This window comes from Sorex fumeus, unplaced genomic scaffold (assembly GCF_029834395.1).
Source record: "Sorex fumeus unplaced genomic scaffold, SorFum_2.1 ptg000063l, whole genome shotgun sequence".
NCBI lineage: Eukaryota > Metazoa > Chordata > Mammalia > Eulipotyphla > Soricidae > Sorex > Sorex fumeus.
The window spans coordinates 12,701,148-12,720,012 of record NW_026606120.1 but is presented as its reverse complement, the minus strand read 5'-3'; the positions used below and the strand labels follow the sequence as shown (position 1 = coordinate 12,720,012).

General features: G+C 42.5%; 1 protein-coding gene across 1 annotated transcript in view; it reads right to left on the bottom strand.

The window, feature by feature from the left end:
• CEP192 (centrosomal protein 192) overlaps positions 1–16,966 on the bottom strand; it is a 108,296-nt gene extending 91,330 nt beyond the window's left edge. The window contains exons 1-5 of the mRNA XM_056126924.1: positions 16,803–16,966; positions 15,156–15,281; positions 3,972–4,144; positions 1,821–1,873; positions 649–769 (exon numbers count right to left, since the gene is read on the bottom strand). Coding sequence (XP_055982899.1) covers positions 649–769; positions 1,821–1,873; positions 3,972–4,144; positions 15,156–15,281; positions 16,803–16,966 — 637 coding nt within the window. The remainder of the gene's footprint in view (positions 1–648; positions 770–1,820; positions 1,874–3,971; positions 4,145–15,155; positions 15,282–16,802) is intronic.
• Positions 16,967–18,865: the final 1,899 nt, after the last annotated feature.

Here is an 18,865-nt window from a genome sequence, read left to right as displayed (position 1 = left end):
CCCCCACACCACCGTGTTTTTATCATTTAATAACCGAGGTGGGGTGTCGAAATGTTGTTTTTTTCTTTTTAATTGTACAGTAAGTAACACAGTTACAATAGCATGAACATCTATGTTTTTGATGTCAAAAGTCACTTCAGTTTCACCACTATCAAAGAGCCCAAAAGCCTTCATATTCCTCCTTCTGTCCTTCTCGTCTGCCTCTCCCATATCCTAACTCCTCCCACTCCTTGATAATTTCTGTTTCATAATCAAAGGCTAAGAACTTGTTATTATTCTATACTTCTATTCCTGGGGCCAGCGCGACAGCACAGCAGGCAGAGTGTATGCTTTGCATTTGGTCAACCTGTGTTTGCCAAGTCTACCAGGAGTGATCCCTGAGCACAGAATCAGAAATAAGTCCTGAACACCACTAAGTGTGGCCCAAACACCAAAAAATAACATATAGTAAAATATACTGTCTATTCCCTTGCTTTATTTCTACAAAAAAGTTTTAAAGACCTCCATAATGTCACAAAAGCAGCCATTTGCATGCTAGGAAGTAGTAGGGAAAGGAAAAGCAAAGAAATAAAAGCCTGGCACAGTCATTTCACCCACAAGTGAGTACCAAGACATAGACTAAAGAAAACCTAAGTTGCTTTACAATACCAGAAGAATCTTCCATGCTGCTCAGTGACACAAGTTTCTCATTTTCTAATAAACTAGCATGGGGTAAGTCACTGTTTAGAATCTTCTCTTCAAAATGTTTTCCAGTATCAGGAAGAGTAATCTATAAGAGATAAAAATCCAAGTAAGAGAATGTACTCACCACTTTAAAGACTATGATGCAAGCCTGCCAAAATAAGTCCTCTGTTATTGCTCTGTAATTCCATAATTCAGGCTTTGAAAGGCTGCTTCATAACTTTCTTTCTGCCCATATCACCACCCTTAAGATCTAAGATCTCATACTGCATATTCTCGGAGAACATAAGAATAGCATTAGAATACTATATTAAATTAAACAACACAGGCCTGCAATAGGAAATGAATATAAAAACAAAACTGAACTTAGCCTAACACTGGACAGACTAGATTTTTCACTCTTCAATGCAGGGACCAAGTGTCAGATATTTTTTTTCTCTTATTTCTTCTCCATCCCACCTGTGGGACGCAAGGCAAGTGCCTTAACCCATAGACTATCTTTCTGACTCATATTTCTATCATTTATCTCATGCTTCTACACTTGCTTTATTACCAATGAATTCTAATACTTTTAGAAATCCATCTTCAACCTGCTTTAAGAAATAAATTACAGCTCTATATTCAGAGTACACAACCTTAAATCCAACCAATTACATATGAAAAATTAGTGCTACATGATTAATTTTACAATGGTTACATATGTAGCAAGCTACCGAGAGTATTCGATATGCCAAACACAGTAACAACAAAGTCTCCAATGGAGACGTTACTGGGCCCGCTCGAGCAAATCGACGATCAACGGGAGGGCCTTTACCTTTACCTTTTACCTTTACATATGTAGCAAACACATGTCATTCTCTAAACAATTTAGTATAAACAAATATACACATACCATTTATACAGCATTAATTCATATAAGTAACTCAGAAATTATTTTATGTGTCCAGGGGGATATATATAGGTTATAAACAAATACAACATAATATATATTTTGTACTTAAAATATGTTGTATTTAAAGGAACTTAAATATATGAGGGTCACAGACACTGAGAAATGACATGACATTAATATTAATTTAGTTTCTCCCAGGTAAGAACTTTCACCCTTTAGTAATATACCCCAGAATGGATAAGATTACCTTATTTTCCATATTATTCATCCATGATGGTAAACAAAAAACAATAGGTGAATCTGTAAGAAAACAAAAACAGTAACTGAAAGGCCACATTATTTTATCAATGAAATATTCAATGCTATAAAATGAATCATAATACTTTTCCATATAAAAAAAAAACCACTGTTATTTACTTTGGAGGGAGATTTTGGACCTAGTGATACTCAGAGCTACTCCTGGCTCTGTGCTCAGGACCTTATATTATATAGTGCTGGGATTCAAATCAGGGTCAACCTCAGACAAGGCAAGATCCTTATCTTTAGTACAACCTCCTTTATCTTAAAAAATACCATTTTAGGGACTGGAGTGATGGCACAGTAGGTAGGGCGTTTGCCTTGCATGCGGCTGACCCGGGTTCGATTCCCAGCATCCCATATGGTCTCCTAAGTACCACCAGGAGTAATTCCTGAGTGAAGAGCCAGGAATAACCCCTGTGCATTGCCAGGTGTGACCCAAAAAGCTTAAAAAAAAACATTTTAATTATTTTCCCTTTTTTTATTATTATTATTAATTTATTGGTTTGAGGGCCACACTCAGCTGTGCTCAGGGATCACTCCTAGTAAGGTTCAGAGGCTATATGCCCTGACTGCATGCAAAGCAAGCACTTTCCCTGCTATACTATCTCTCTGACCCCTGAAAGACCACTCTTAAATGATATATGGGTCAATTAAATTAAAAAATGTCAAGAGAAAAAAAGCAGAAAATATTATTTACAAGGTGCCTAAGCTGGGGGGGGAGGAGTAAATGGGACGGGGGCGGGGGGGAAATCAACATTACATCAGTAAAAAACCTCAAAACCTGAAAATTGACAATAGAAAAAGTTACATGTGTGGGGAATAAAGCAGATATAGCAAAAACTATAAATGGAATGGACAGGTGACAGGTACATGGGGATTTTGTTTTGTTTTAACTGATAGAGAGTCGGGCTGTAGATGACTCGCAGCTAAAAGCACCTTCCTTGCCAAGGGTGAGGTCATGAATTTGATTCCTGGTGCAAACTGAGCACAGTTCCAGGGGCTCTGCTCTCTGGGATCAGAGGGTATATGACAGAATGTGACGTCCGTACACAACCAGGTGGGTGTGAGCACAACTAAGGGGTGAGCATATGTACCAATACCACAACTATACAGGAAGCTCCCCGACAAGCACCATACCAATGACACAACATCGGGTCATCCCAACAGAAGCAGAGAGAAGCAAAGGAGGGAGCTTTTTTGGTTTTTTGCTTTTTGGGTCACACCTGATGATACTCAGGGATTAGTCCTGGCTCTGCACTCAGGAATCACTCCTGGCGGTGCTCAGGGAATATATGAGATGCAGGGGATCAAACCTGGGTTGGCTGCACAAAAGACAAACACCCTCTCCTCTGGACTATTAACTCCAGCCCAGGAGGGAGGGTTTTAATTCAAGTAATGATCATTGAATTAGTACAATCAAATGTAATATAACTTCACTGATAGCTTATAGACCATAATTACCTTTTTAAAAGCATACAATTTTGTGGTTCTCAGTATATTCACAAATTATACAAGTACCACCATAATTATTTTCACCCCTCCAAAAAGAAATAATTCATTCACAGTGACATCCCATTCTGCCCTCCCCTGTAGGAAATAGCAACCATGAATCTACTTTCTGTCTCTGAATTTGCCTGTTCAGCATTTACAGATTTATTGACTCTAACCCTAATCCTCCTTATGTCCCTCCTTCTTCTGTCCCTCCCTCCATCTAGGGGGGAGTGAGCAGCCAAGCAGTGCTTACTTGACCTGCAAGTACAGGGATCACTGTCACTCTAGACTGTGTTTAGAGGACCATGAAATACCATTTTGATTCCATGCATGACCTCTTATGACTATCTCCTTGATACAGATTTCTAAGTGCATCAATACATCAGCTTTTGCAGGAGAAGGGGGTAGGAGACACCAACAAGTGCTTGCGTGCAACTCCCAGCACAGGGATCACTGTCACTCTAGACACTCTAGTGTTTGGGGGACCATGACATACAGCAATGAAACCCAAGTACCTCTATAGGTGGCCCCTAGCGGGAGGGAGGGACAGAAGGAGGGTTAGGGTGAGGTAAGGAGGAAGGAGGAAGGAATTCTAACAGATGAGTACCTTGCTCCTGTTCCAGTGGTGAAATCCTATTAAAAAGATCTTGGCTCTGAGGGGAATTGACAGTTTGCACAATTTTGTCTTGCTCCTTTTCTTTTCTGGCTCCATCACTATGAAAAGCTGACTCACTGAGAAGAGACCCTGACACATGTCGACTCTTTGTACAGCTCTTCTTCCTAGAAACAGAATGTCTTTAATTAGGGTACAGAACAACAAAATAGTTAATCACTTATCACTTAATCCCCGTTATTCATCAATTTACTCGAGCGGGTGCCAGTAACGTCTCCATTCATCCCGGTTGCGTGCTAGCGTAGCCTAATGGTATCTGTTCATTCTAGGAACATGCAGAGCCTCAAACCGATCATTCAGGGTCTTGACGAAGAAGTCTGACCATCTTGTAGGTGGGCGTCCACGTGCTCTTTTGATGCCCCGTGGAATCCAATCAGTAATGGCTCTAGTCCAGCGGTTGTCTGTAAATCTCATTACGTGTCCAGCCCATCTGATTTCTGATGTCTTGGCAAATGAGACAGCGTCCCTGATTCTTGAGCGTTGACGAAGATCAGAACTCCGGATTCTATCTCTCATTTGTGTGAATCGTGATATTCCAAGCATAGCTCTTTCAATTCCTCTTTGAGAGACCCGAATAGCTTTCTCATCCTGTTTTCGTAGGGTCCAGGTCTCTGAGGCATATGTTCAACCTCTGATGCAAGGTTCCATCCCAATGGAAAACCAGCAGGACTATACTACTATACAAGAAGGGAGACATCCACGACATTGGCAACTATCGCCCAATCTGCCTATTGTCTGTCGTCTACAAACTGTTCACTCGAGTCATCCTGAATAGGATTAGCAGAACACTAGATGAAGGACAACCATGTGAACAAGTCGGATTCCGAAAAGGATTCAGTACCATCGACCATATCCACACGATTACTAAGCTCATTGAGGTTTCTCGGGAGTTCAAGATGCTGCTCTGTCTAACGTTCATTGATTTAAAGAAGGCCTTTGATTCTGTTGAGATAGAAGCGGTCATAGAAGCCCTAGCCAATCAGGGAGTACAAACTCAATACATCAGGATCCTTCGTGAGCTCTATTGCAGATTCACTACCAAGATCTCACCATTCTACAAAGAAGTAATCATCTATATCAAGAGAGGGGTTCGGCAAGGTGATACCATTTCACCAAAACTCTTCAGTGCCACCTCGAGAATATCATGCGACGACTGGAATGGGAAAGCATGGGAGTGAAGATAGATGGTTGGCAACTACACCACCTCCGCTTTGCTGATGACATCGTTCTAATAACACCAAACGTCAGCCAAGTGGCACAAATGCTGAACGACTTTAACCGTGAATGTGGAAAGGTCGGACTACAGCTGAATCTTACGAAGACAATGTTTATGAGAAACAGCCTTGTTCCTGACGCTCCATTCGCTCTCAACGGAACCACCATCTCCGAATGCAACAGTTATATATACCTAGGTCGAGAAATCAACATGATGAATGACCTGGCACCTGAGTTGTGCAGGAGGAAGAGAGCGGCTTGGAATGCCTTCAAGAACGTTGAAGAAATAACTAAAAGGACAAAGAACCCCCAGCTACGAGCACATCTCTTTGATTCCACTGTTCTTCCTGCATTAACAAAATAGTTAACTTGGGTAAAAGTATAAGTCATCCATTAATCAGTTATGTACTTCATCTCTCAAGAGGGGGGAAAAAATGGGTGCAGTAAATCTTTCATTCCTGAGATTAATACTTTCATTTAAGGTCCCAGAGACATACCATAATTTTTCTACCAAAAATCAAAATTTCCTTTCCAAATTAAGTATCTCTAAATCTATTGAAGTAAAGGAAAAAGCCTCTATACCTCTCGGAAAGACTGGCAAGCTACCGAGAGTATTCCGCCCGCACGGAAGAGCCTGGCAAGCTATCCGCTGTGTATTCGATATGCCAAAACCAGTAACTACAACTGGTCTCATTCACCTGACCCTGAAGGCTTCACCGACATGGCAGCACTGAGAAGGATGAGAAAGGAGAGGCCGACAAAATCTCAAGGCCGACCTAGGCTGCCACAACGAAGGAAGACAAAAATGATCGTCTGTACTTTCAATGCACGTACGCTAGCATCAGATGCATCCATCGAGGACCTGATGGTACAAGCGCGAATGATCAAGTACGACATCATTGGTCTGACCGAGACAAGAAGACACGAATCTCACCATGCCGTTTTCGACACTGGAGAAGAATTGTTCCTCGGAACATGCGATAAAAGAGGTGTTGGAGGCGTCGGTGTCCTTGTCAACACAAACTTGGCCAAGAGCATTGATTCATTCGAATGCCTAACAACCCGAATCGGACGTTTACATTTGAATAGATGTGGCTCACTGCCTGCAGTTTCTATCTTCGTTGTCTACGCACCAACATCTCATTATGATGAAAGAGAAATCGAGAAGTTCTACATGGAGCTAGAGAAGTTCTATAAAGAAGACCACACCTTCTACAAGATCATTGTGGGTGATTTTAATGCCAAGATAGGACCGAGAAGATCAGCTGAAGAACTTCACATCGGAACCCATGGCCTAGAATGGAACGAACAGGGTGAGAGACTGTCTGAGTTCATCATGTCGACCAAGACCATTCATGGTAACTCACAGTTCCAGAAGGCAGAATCTAAACGATGGACATGGGAGTCTCCCGGTGGACGATTCCACAACGAAATAGACCACATCATATTCAATCGACGGTTTTGCCTGACTGATGTCGCTGTTGTCCCAAAATTTCGAACGGGATCGGACCACCATCTCCTTCGTGCAAAATTCTACTTCACAGAGCGGGGAGAAAGGGCTGCAAAGTTCAAAAAGAGAACTCCCAGAACGACCACCAACTGGGAACTCTTTGGTACTATTGCGGCAACATGGGAAGATGCCATTGTTGACAACATTGACGAGGAATACGATCGACTGGTTCAGCACCTCCATGAATGTGCGAGGAACGCCAAGAGAGAGATAGCCACAAAAAGTCGCCTATCTTCGAAAACTCTTGAGCTAATTCGCCAGCGTGGTTTGGCGCATGCCTCAGGCAACCGCAAGCTAACGTCCGAGCTCGCAAAGCAGTGCAGAGATGCGATCAAGGAAGACCTCAAAGAGAGAAGAGCAGAAGTACTGGTAGATGCGGCAGAAGCCGGGAAAAGTATTCGTAACGCCCGCCTGTCCTTCGCCAACTATAAGACCAAGATGACTGCCCTCCGACGTCCTGATGGATCCATCACATCCTCCAGAACGGCAATGGAGAAGATTATCCATGACTTCTACTCAAATCTCTTCGATAGCCATGTCCACTTGCCGACATACCAAATTCCACAGGATGGGTATGTCGTTCCCAACGTTCTCCCTTCCGAAATCCGACACGCCATTTCGTCGGTAAAGAAACAAACAGCACCCGGCCCAGACAAGGTCAGACCTGAACACCTGAAGAACCTGCCGTCAGTACTCATCAATACACTGGCTCGGCTCTTCACTCGCTACCTGTCTGAATGCAAGGTTCCATCTCAATGGAAAACCAGCAGGACCGTACTACTGTTCAAGAAGGGAGACATCCATGACATTGGCAACTATCGCCCGATCTGCCTATTGTCTGTCATCTACAAGTTGTTCACTCGAGTCATCCTGAATAGGATTGGCAGAACACTAGATGAAGGACAACCATGTGAGCAAGCAGGGTTCCGCAAAGGATTCAGCACCATCGACCATATCCACACGATAACCAAACTCATTGAGGTTTCTCGGGAGTTCAAGATGCCGCTCTGCTTAACGTTCATTGATTTAAAGAAGGCCTTTGATTCTGTTGAGACGGAAGCGGTCATTGAAGCCCTAGCCAATGAGGGCATTCAAGCCCAATACATCAGGATCCTCCGTGAGCTGTATTGCGGATTCACTACCAGGATCTCACCATTCTACAAAGAAGTGATCGTTGATGTCAAGAGAGGGGTGCGGCAGGGTGATACCATTTCACCGAAACTCTTCAGTGCCACCCTCGAGAACATCATGCGACGACTAGAATGGGAAGGAATGGGAGTGAAGATAGATGGTCGGCAACTACACCACCTCCGCTTTGCTGATGACATTGTTTTAATAACACCAAACATCAGCCAAGCGGCACAAATGCTGGCCGACTTTGACCGTGAGTGTGGAAAGGTAGGACTACAGCTGAATCTTACGAAGACAATGTTTATGAGAAACAGCCTTGTTCCTGATGCCCCATTCGCTCTCAATGGAACGACCATCTCCGAATGCAACAGCTATGTCTACCTAGGTCGAGAGGTCAACATGACAAATGACCTGGCACCCGAGCTGCGCAGGAGGAAGAGAGCGGCTTGGAACGCCTTCAAGAACGTCGAAGAAATAGCTAAGAGGACGAAGAACCTCCGGCTCCGGGCACATCTCTTTGATTCCACTGTTCTTCCTGCATTAACATATGCCTCAGAGACCTGGGCCCTACGCAAACAAGATGAGAACGCCATTCAGGTCTCCCAAAGAAGAATAGAAAGAGCTATGCTTGGAATATCACGTTTCACTCAAATGAGAGAACGAATCCGGAGTTCTGACATCCGTCGACGATCAAGGATCAGGGACGCTGTCTCATTTGCCAAGGTGTCGAAAATCAGATGGGCTGGTCACGTAATGAGATTTAAAGACGACCATTGGACTAGAGCTGTCACTGATTGGATTCCACGGGATGTCAAGAGACCGCGTGGCCGCCCACCTACCAGATGGTCAGACTTCTTTGTCAAGGTCATGAACGATCGGTTTGAGGCCCTCCATGTTCCCGGAGCGAAGAGATGCCATTGGGCTACACTAGCACGCGACAGGGACAAATGGAGACGTTACTGGCGCCCGCTCGAGCAAATCGACGACTAACGGGAAGTTAAGTGATTAAGTGATTAAGTGAAAGGAAAATAAGGATTTCTAATAGTAAAAGACAAATGATATTGATTTAGCTTCCCAAATAAGTCATTACCTAAATACTAAAGATTTGTAATGTTCTCTGACAGCCCCACCCCTCTCCTTGGTCTCCTTTTGCACCTTATCCACTGAACAATCATTCCAACCCCAGTCCTCCTCTTTCTATCCTCCTCCTCATATGTAGATGAAAATGTTCTCCCTTCAATGCAGTTTTCCTCCCAATCTACAAATCTCCTGGTCGTGTCATAGTCCACTCCAATCTCTACACTAAAAAGAAAAATCAGAAAAGAACTTCAGAAAAATCAACACATATCATGGGTCAGTCTTCAATCTGGCCAGGATCCAGAGCACTGGCATCACAAACTGCTTTCTTTCCTTCCCGACAAAATCTACTCCACCTTCTTGAAGGCCCTGGATCACCAACATCTTGCTATTACAGAACCCCATCCCTCAATATTCTTTTTTACTTCACTGCTTCAGTGAATACCAAGAGGGCACAGTCCCCCTAAAGCCCTACCAAACAGGGACTACTGCCTCTCCAAAGCCGTGTTATCATAGAGGAGAGATGAAATATGTACGCATGTGAGCTCCCTAGTACCACTTCAAGATACCTCTCCCTAAAGCTCCCCAGATGTATATGACTCGCTCGAGCGGGCCCAGTAACATCTCCATTGGACACTTTGTTGTTACTGTGTTTGGCATATGGAATACTCTCAGTAGCTTGCCGGGCTCTCCGAGAGGGGCGGAGGAATCGAACTCGGGTCAGCCATGTTGGCCGCTTGTAAGGCGAACGCCCTACCCGCTGTGCTATCCATGCCCTTTTTATCTGCCTGTATATCAAAGCTCTGAGCTTATGAATCAACTCAAGCATCCAATCCATTCACATACCCACATTTCACTCATCCAAATCTCACTGATCTCCACTCCTCTTCCATAACCCAAACCCCAAGGCCAAATCATCATTTACTCTCAATTCCCTTGTCCCGCTGAGCCTTTATCAATTCAATTCTTGAGTAAGCCCAACTCCTGACCTACTCTTCGCATGCACTCCAGCAGTTGTACTGAATACAGTTGGGACAAACATCACTATCCCACAAGCAGTCTCACACTAACCCTCATGACCACAAACATTCAGAGATTGGGCTCGGAGTGTTGTCTGACAACAGTATTCCCTTGCCCATTCACTTTCCCATAATGCCACATAACTGTTTTAATGCAGCTTCCAAAAATCACCAGCTTGGAATTTCTACTCCACTCACTAAGTCTATGGCCTCAGTCTCCTATGGCACTGAGAAACCTGAAGCGAAGCACTGAAAAGTAAACGTCCATAGAATCTCATTACCACCATCCACCTCTGAACCTGTTCCTGCAGAGGAACTGTCCAAGGTGCTATCCATCCAAAGGCCTTCCCTTCACCACCCTAGTGGCTAGTGTATGCAGACATTCCTCCAGCCATTCTCTCCTCAGTACAGTTCAAAAGGAGATAAATTTTTCCCTTTGCAACAGATCATTCCTATTATACAAATATTCAAAGAAAACAGCAAATACCCTATTTCCACCATAAAGCATTACACCACTATTCAGTCCAAAAAATCGGTCAAACGTCTTAAGTAGCTATCATATAAAATACCTAAATGATTTTTTTTTTTGCTTTTTTGGGTCACACCCCACCGATGCTCAGGGATTACTCCTGGCTCTGCACTCAGGAATCACTCCTGGCAGTACTTGGGGGACCATATGGGATGCTAGGAATCGAACCCAGGTCAGCCGCGTGCAAGGCAAACGCCCTACCCGCTGTGCTATTGCTCCAGCCTCCCTAAATGATTTTTAGTACACTATTGCACCAGCAGGTCAATCTGTACCTGTGAGGCGAGTGAATCAGCAGCCTGGTGGTGCCTTCACACTTCTAGATACCCCAAAATTGCTTCTGTGCCTTTGGTCAGACCCCAACAACTTGGGGCCAAGTTTACCAAGAAAGTAAATGGCCAAAAGTTAGCTATGTGGGAGCTACACCCACAAACTACCTCCGGCTCAGCTATATAATTGGAGGCAAGGCCTCTCTGGTTCCTGATCAAACTGCTTAACGGCCATGATCCCAGAGGCTCAGAAACAAATCTCAGAACAGAGGTTTTTGGCAGAAATACGTTCTGGTTACCAGAGCAGGGTCACCCAACTGGGAATAGGTTTTGTCCCTCTGCCTGTTCCCCCTTGGTGGGTCAGTGGTCGCCATCCTCCAGAGGCCATCCTCCAGAGTCAGGTTTGGGCCCACAATGACGAGATACATGGGACCTCACGGGAAGGGGGTGGAACTGGCCCTTTCCTCCCCGCCCCAACGAGACCCCAGGTCGCCGCCCACAAACAGCCTCTCTGGCTCCTGATGAAGCTGCTTAATGGCCATGATCCCAGAGATCAGGAACAAATCTCAGAACACAGTAGGTTTGGGCAGAAATTCCTCCAGATTTAATTGTTAAAATTATCCCAAAATCGCACTGCCACCACTGCAGCTGCATGACATCATATGTTATTCATAACCACAGTAGAAAACAAATTGTCTACGGTTGCCTTTTCAAGGGTGTGGGATGGGGGGTATAGTGGGGTTTTTGGTGGTGAAAAATGGGAACTGGTGGAAGGACAGGTGTTTCATCATTGTATAACCGAGACTTATACCTGAAAGCTTTGTAATTGCTCTCACAGTGATTCAATAAATTTATAAAAACGAAAAAGTAAGGTGGAGTTCATGCCCAATTCAATCAGCCTAATCAATGGCTGAATAAATAGCGATACTCCTACATTTAAAAAAAATACACAATTTTTCTAAAATTTCACATAATGGTCACATTCCACTTTTCTACAAACAAAAAAAAAACCCCAAAAATCATAAAATCTGCCACCATTATGTGGTGAAATACAGAACTTCTCTCAACTATCTACATGAACCAACTCTCAGTTCCATTCCTTTGCTTACTTTTGTGACAAAACTCAACCCTCCACCCCACTTGTATCTTGAATTCATTCTGCCTCTTTGGGGTTACTCCTCCTACTTTTGTCATGGTTATTAATGACTGAGCCTATCGCTAGGTTACTTTTTTGTTTTTGTTTGGGGGAGGGCACACCAAGCAATGCTCAGGGGTTACTCCTGACTCAACAGTCAAGAAATTACTCCTGGCAGTACTTGGGGGACCATATCAAATACTGAGAATTGAGCCTGGGTTGACCGTGTGCAAGGGAAGTGCACTACCTGCTCTGGCCACATGCTACATTACTTCTTAATCCTCATATTGACACAATTTAGATTACTCACTCTTTATAGATTTCTTTAGGTAGCGTTTAAGACGCTGTCCTCTTCCTACCTTTGACAACTATTCCTAATGTGTGTTTATTTCTCCTTTCCTTAATGTTAATGAGTCCCCCCACCCCCAGCCCACCAAATCAAGCCAGAGTATTCCTCTCCTTCATTTGCTTGACTCCTTTAATAATCCATCTTCCTGGGTGGTCTTTCTGCTTATGGTCTTGTCTCCCAGTAGTCTATTCTCCACAAGGCAGCCAAAGTGAGCCTTGTAGAACATTATTCAGCATGAACCTCTAATCATTTCCTATCTCACTCAAAGTCCTTATTCACCCAACTCCAGCTTTCTTCCTGCTCTTTACACTCACTATCTTGCGCTACCTTAGTGCCTTTCCACTGGCTGTAAACACAACCTCACATTCTGCACCAGCTCACCCCCACAGAGCCAACTCCCTCCCAATCTTTGCATAGCCTCTAAGAGACTCATACTGGCCACTCGCTAATAACCCTCCTAATCATCATGTCTCTTTTCTTTCTAAGATACTAGAGAGTCGGTCTATTTTAGCATCCATACTATTTACTGGTATGTCCTAAGCACTTAAAAAAGTACCAAGTTTATAATAAGCATCCAATAACAACAACAACAACAAAATACACACTGAGAAGTAAATAAACGAAAAGGGATTTTATCTAGAGAGCACTTACATCTAAGTGCTGCCAAGGAGCATTTTACAACAGAAACATGTGATTAATGAACATGAAAGTATACTCAATCCCTTGGTACCAGACCAATAGTACAGCAGGTAGGCTCCGAGCCTTAAATAGGGCCATCTAGGTTCAATCCCAGGCATCCCATATGGTCCTCCAAGCCTGCCAGGAGTGATCCCTGAGTGCAGAGCTAAAAGTAAGCCCTGAGCACAGCCAGGTATAACACAAAAAAACAGCAAAAATCAAAAGTATATTCAATCCCTATTCAATTATGAATTCAAACAAAATCAGTATCATGATCAAAAGAAATAACTACCAGACTCATTTGGGGTTAGAGACTTACAAAATTTTTCTTCTTCTTCTAGACTGCTTTCTGCGCATTTAAGCATGTGTACTGTTTCTCTTTTTTTCATTTTTAAAAGCAAAGATTAAAGATTCTACAGGGAGCCAGAGCAATAGTACAGCAGGTAAAGCATTTGCCTTGTATGCAGCCAACTCCTGACCTACTCTTTACGTGAACTCCAGCAGCTGTACTGAATATAGTTGGTTCAATCTCTGGCAACACATGATACCCCAAGCACTGCCAGGAGTGATTCCTGAGTACAGAGCTAAGAGTAACGCCTGAGCATCGCCAGGTGTGACCCAAAAAGAAAAATAATACACAGGGTTGGACATGAGAGATAATACAGCAGGTAGGGTACTTGCCTTGCACATGGCTGACACAGGTACAATCCCCAGCATCTGACAGGTACAAGCTGCCCACAATTCTCAGAACCTAACCCTGCCAGGAATGATCTTTGAGCAAAACCAAAGTACTACAGTACTAGTACAAGGGCTATGACTCAGTAGCAGAGTACTGGGTTCAATCTTTGGCACCTTAAAAATAAAAACTGTGGGGCTAACACGATAGCACAGTGGGTAGGGCATTTGCCTTGCATGTGGCTGACCCAGGTTCGATTGCCAGCGTCCCATATGGTCCCCTGAGCACTGCCAGGAGTAATTCCTGAGTGCAGAGCCAGGAGTAATCCCCGTTCATCATGAGGTGTGACCCAAAAAGCAAAAAAGATAAAAATTTTAAAAAAATAAAAAACTGAGTGAACATAAATCTTTTAAAGATCCATGTGGTCAATGGATTTAAATATTTAAAATTAAATGTTCTTAACTGAGGAATTTCAATCATAGGAATTTATGTTAATGTTTTTCTAATATGCAAAATACATATATTATTATGTTCACAAAACTTATAGCAAAAGTCCAATCTAAATATCTAATATTGTATAATCATCAACATTATGATTTTAATTAATTATAATTATAATATTTTATGTATTAGTTATATCTGAAAGATGAGCACAATATATTAATTTTAAAGCTAGGTGCCATGGCAATAGTATAGTGGGTATGAAGTATGCTTTGCACTAGGCCAATTCAAGTTCTATCCCCGGCTTCCCATAGGGTTCCCTGAGCTCACTAGGAGTGATCCTTGGGCACATTGTCAGAAGTAAGTCTGAATACTTCAAAGTGTGCCCCCCCCAAAAAAGAAACTAATATAAAAACAAAATTATAAATAACATGTATGGCTTAACCATACCACTGTAAAAAATACCTTAATATAAATATATAAGTGCAAAAAAAAAGTCTGGAAGACTAGAATAAAAGCTCAATTGACTGCAATTCTCTAGATCTTTATTGTCTTGCATATATTTCCTAGCTTTTCCAATGAGTATATAAGACTTTCAGAGATCAGAAAAAAAAGTGTTTTAAACAATTAAAACTATGATTTAAATCATTTAAATAAATTTTAAGGATTCTTAAAATGGGGTCCAGAGTGGAGTACATGGATTAAGATACAAGCCTTGCATGCAGCAGGCCCTGGTGTGATCCTTTGCACCACGCAGTGCCCTAAGCATTGCCAACTGTAGCCCTAGGACCTGACAACTCTGGGTATGATCCCAGAAGCCCCTGGCCATCTCGAGGGATGCCTGGGAAAACCCTCAGGGCCCAAGCAACATGGTATCCTCAAGTCCTGACATGAACTGCATGCCTAGTTCTCCAGGAACTGCCCAGAAGGGTCTCAGACCTCCAGAGCACCATTTGGGAGGCAGCACCAACAAAACCACCCTACCAAGAAAAAATAGATTTTTAGAATGAATTCATTAGAGAAACTTGATTTCACAATACTGAATATGGCTCACTTTTTGAAAGTGAATAAAGAATAAAATCATGAACTTACTCATCATCCTGAAAACTGAGCTGCAGCCGCTCCTTTGGTTCAGTTTCACTCTGGCTACTGGGAGAAGACTCAGATGGAAGTGAAAACCTCTCTTCTGCTAAAAATGATGCTTGGGCATCAGTGTACCTATACACACATACACACAAAATGGTTATTATTATTTTATTATTGATTTATTATTGGGCTGGATTGATAGCACAGCTGGTAGGGCGTTTGCCATTCCTCTGCCCCTCTCGGAGAACCCAGCAAACCACCAAGAGTATCTTGCCCGCACGGCAAAGCCTGGCAAGCTACCCATGACATATTCAATATGTCAAACATAGTAACAACAAGTCTCACAATGGAGATGTTACTGGGCCCGCTCGAGCAAATCTATGAACAACGGGAGGATAGTGCTAGTGCTAGTGCTAGATTTATTATTGCTTTTTTATACTAAGTGTTAATGTTCACGTTTAGGGTGCACAAAGTTATTGTATTTCCTTGCACCACCACCCCAAAAAGAAAAACTGACTTAGAAATAATTAAATGATGCTATGTCAAGGTCATCTGACACAGAGCTGTATGGGTATAAAGCAGCCACAAACAGGACCCGGGAGTTCAAAACTATATCCTATGTGGAATGCACTGTAAAGGGTTACTTATGGATTAAAAAGAGTCAAAAGTAGTCAGAGAAATCTGAAAGCCTCTAGAGGGCTGAGAGAATTAATTCTCTTCATTAATCCCTTCATTCCAATGGTGAAAGTGATACCTCTTAGCAAATATTTAGGTTGAGAGAAGAACAGGAATGCTGCTGAGATATTTAAGTAAAATGTTTTTAAATTTTTTAATTTCCTGGAGCATGCGGCCACAAACTCTACAACATCTCAAACTCTACAACACAGATAAACCAGGAGTAGCACACCAGATTGGATGGGATGTAATGTAGAAAGCAATCCATCTCAATTAACAAAATATAAACACGGGAGGCTTAAACTGTAACAATTTAGCAATCTCTTATAGAAGGGCTTACTGTCTCCATAGAGAAATACAACAATCTTCACTAACTTCTAAGGAAACATTTTTTGATTATTCTTTTATCAAATTATTTATAGCAAGAAATATAAAATAAATTATTGGGGGCCTGCTATGGAGGCAGACTTAAAGGTTGGTTGGGAAAATTGCAGATAATGGTGGTGGGAAGATGAGATGGTGGTGGGATTGGTATTGGTATATTGAATGTCTGTAACAAATTATCATGAGCAATTTTGTAAATCATAGTGTGTATATAGTGTAAGGGGTAAATAAAATTTTTAAAAAATCACATCATCACATAAGACGGGGTAAACTACATTGTCACATTTTGAAATACAACTCAAATTAGCCAGGGCCAGAAAAGCAAAACACTAGGACAGAAAAAACAATTAGCGGACCAAAAGGTTTAGTTTTTTAACTAATTAGTGCTCAATTCCAAACCCACCCACCGATCCTACTACTAATGCAATGGACTGAGAAAGGATATAGTAAATTTTTACCTTTTTCTATGTTAAATTTTATGTTATCTGGTCATCTCCCTTAGAAAAATTAAGCTCCTGTCTGAGAAATTGCTCAGAAATATCACTGTAAGTTTCATATGCCTACAAAGTAATCCTTTGTTTAAACAAATCTCACCTGTTATCATTGTTGGGTCTATTTTTAGCAAGAGTTGAAACTGCAACAGGTAAGCCAAGATTTGAAGCAATGGTGACATTTTCCAAAGTCCCACTATTGCCAAGTAATGAATTGGTTAAAAAACTTGGAAATAACTCTTCAGTTATACCTCGAAAATCTTCCATTTCGCTGTAACAATAAAAGCATCTTTCATAAACCGATTATTACAGTAAAATTCTTCCAGATAATTAAGAGCACTAATCTCACAAATCTTAAAAATCGGTAAATCTTAAAGGGGTGAAAAAGGCATCTTTTTGGCACAGCATTGAGGTAAACATTACTACTTTACAGCTGAGGAGATAAACACATAGTTATCCTCTTATAATTATCATAATTAAATACAACAAGCTTACTTTTAGTTTTCTATAGCAAGGAACGCAAACTACTACAAATGTATTTAACAAACAAGAGTCACAATAATGATGGGTACACACAGATGACTTTAGGGCACACTTCAAAATTATTAGTTGCGTTTTCACTCTCATACAGGAAAAAACAAAACTCTGGAAAACTATTCCTTGGTTTCAGAGATAACTATTAAGGACATGTACAGTTTTGAAAGTGAATTCGGGGCCAGAGAGATAACACAGTGGGTAAGACACTTAGCTTGCACGCAACTGACCAGCGTTCAATCCCAGCACACCATAGGGTTCCCTAAACCCTACTGGCAGTGATCCCTGAGCCCAGAGTCCCGAACACCCCTGGGTATGGCCCCCCGAAATAATGAGTCCATTCAAAGAAAAAAATCTTAGTTTAAATAAAGCATACTTGGTACACGGACAAGAAAAAAAGATGAAGCTAAATAAAATATATTCGGTATGGAGACCAGAAAAAAGTTGCTTTTACATGCAACCGAGTCTGGAAAACATGGGAACAAAATCTGTGTCTGTGCTTCTTATAGAGAATCGCCAAAATACACTAGTCACTGGATCAACACACTGGTCACTGGATCAACCTGACCCTGATCGAAGTATTGAGGAGCCAATTTAAAAATAGTCAGGGAGCCAGACTGAAGGCCAAACCCCGGCACAACATGGTCACCTCTGCTCAGGGCTTACACCTGGCTCTGTGCTTAGGAAACACTCCTGGTGGCTTTTTAGGCAGTGCCAGGGATCCAACTTGAGGCCAGCTGCATGCAAGGCAGTACGTTTCCCCAAAGACTCTCTCTCCAACCCCTGGAGATATAAATTTCTTATGGCATTAAAAATTTTGGAACTGAGGGCTGGAGCGATAGCATAGTGGGTAGGGCGTTTGCCCTGCAAGAGGCCGACCTGGGTTCGATTCCTCCTTCCCTCTCAGAGAGCCCAGCAAGCTACGGAGTGTATCCTGCCCACACGGCAGAGCCTGGCAAGCTTCCTGGCAAGCTTCCCGTGGCTTCTAGTATTCGATATGCCAAAAACAGTAACAAGTCTCACAATGGAGACGTTACTGGTGCCCGCTCAAGCATATCTATGAACAATGGGAGAACAGTGCTACCGGCATTCACCCTGAGAGGGTGGGTAGAACCCTGGAGCCTTCACCCTGTGAGAGGTCCATGAAGACAGGGAGGAAGTGGCCTAGAAGGAATAGCAGCAGCTGATGCTTGGTAAGAACCAACGGGCTTGTGTTTCAGAAACAAAGTGAAAGTAATTGTTCAAGGAAGAAGTCTGAATCCCATTCTTTGTTAAACTGAAGATGAGGACTGCAAAGCTATGATAGAATATGGGATATGGCAACAGGTAGATCAGAGGTTGTGCTCACAAAACTTGATTTGTCAAAGTGGTGGGACCTGAACACTGCCAGGTGTGGCCCCAAAAGGAAAAAACAAAATTTATGTCTCCAACCTAGAAATCTCCCTTGACCCTCAGATAGTCAACCGACCATTTGAGAGAAAATGGAGAAAATGCCAACTTGCTCAGAAGATCTCTAACAGAATTTTGATTCCTTCTTATTCCACCTCATTCAAGAAAAGCCTGCTTGGGGACAGGAGCGATAGCACAGGGGATAGAGCGTTTGCCTTGCACATGGCAATCCGGGTTCGATCC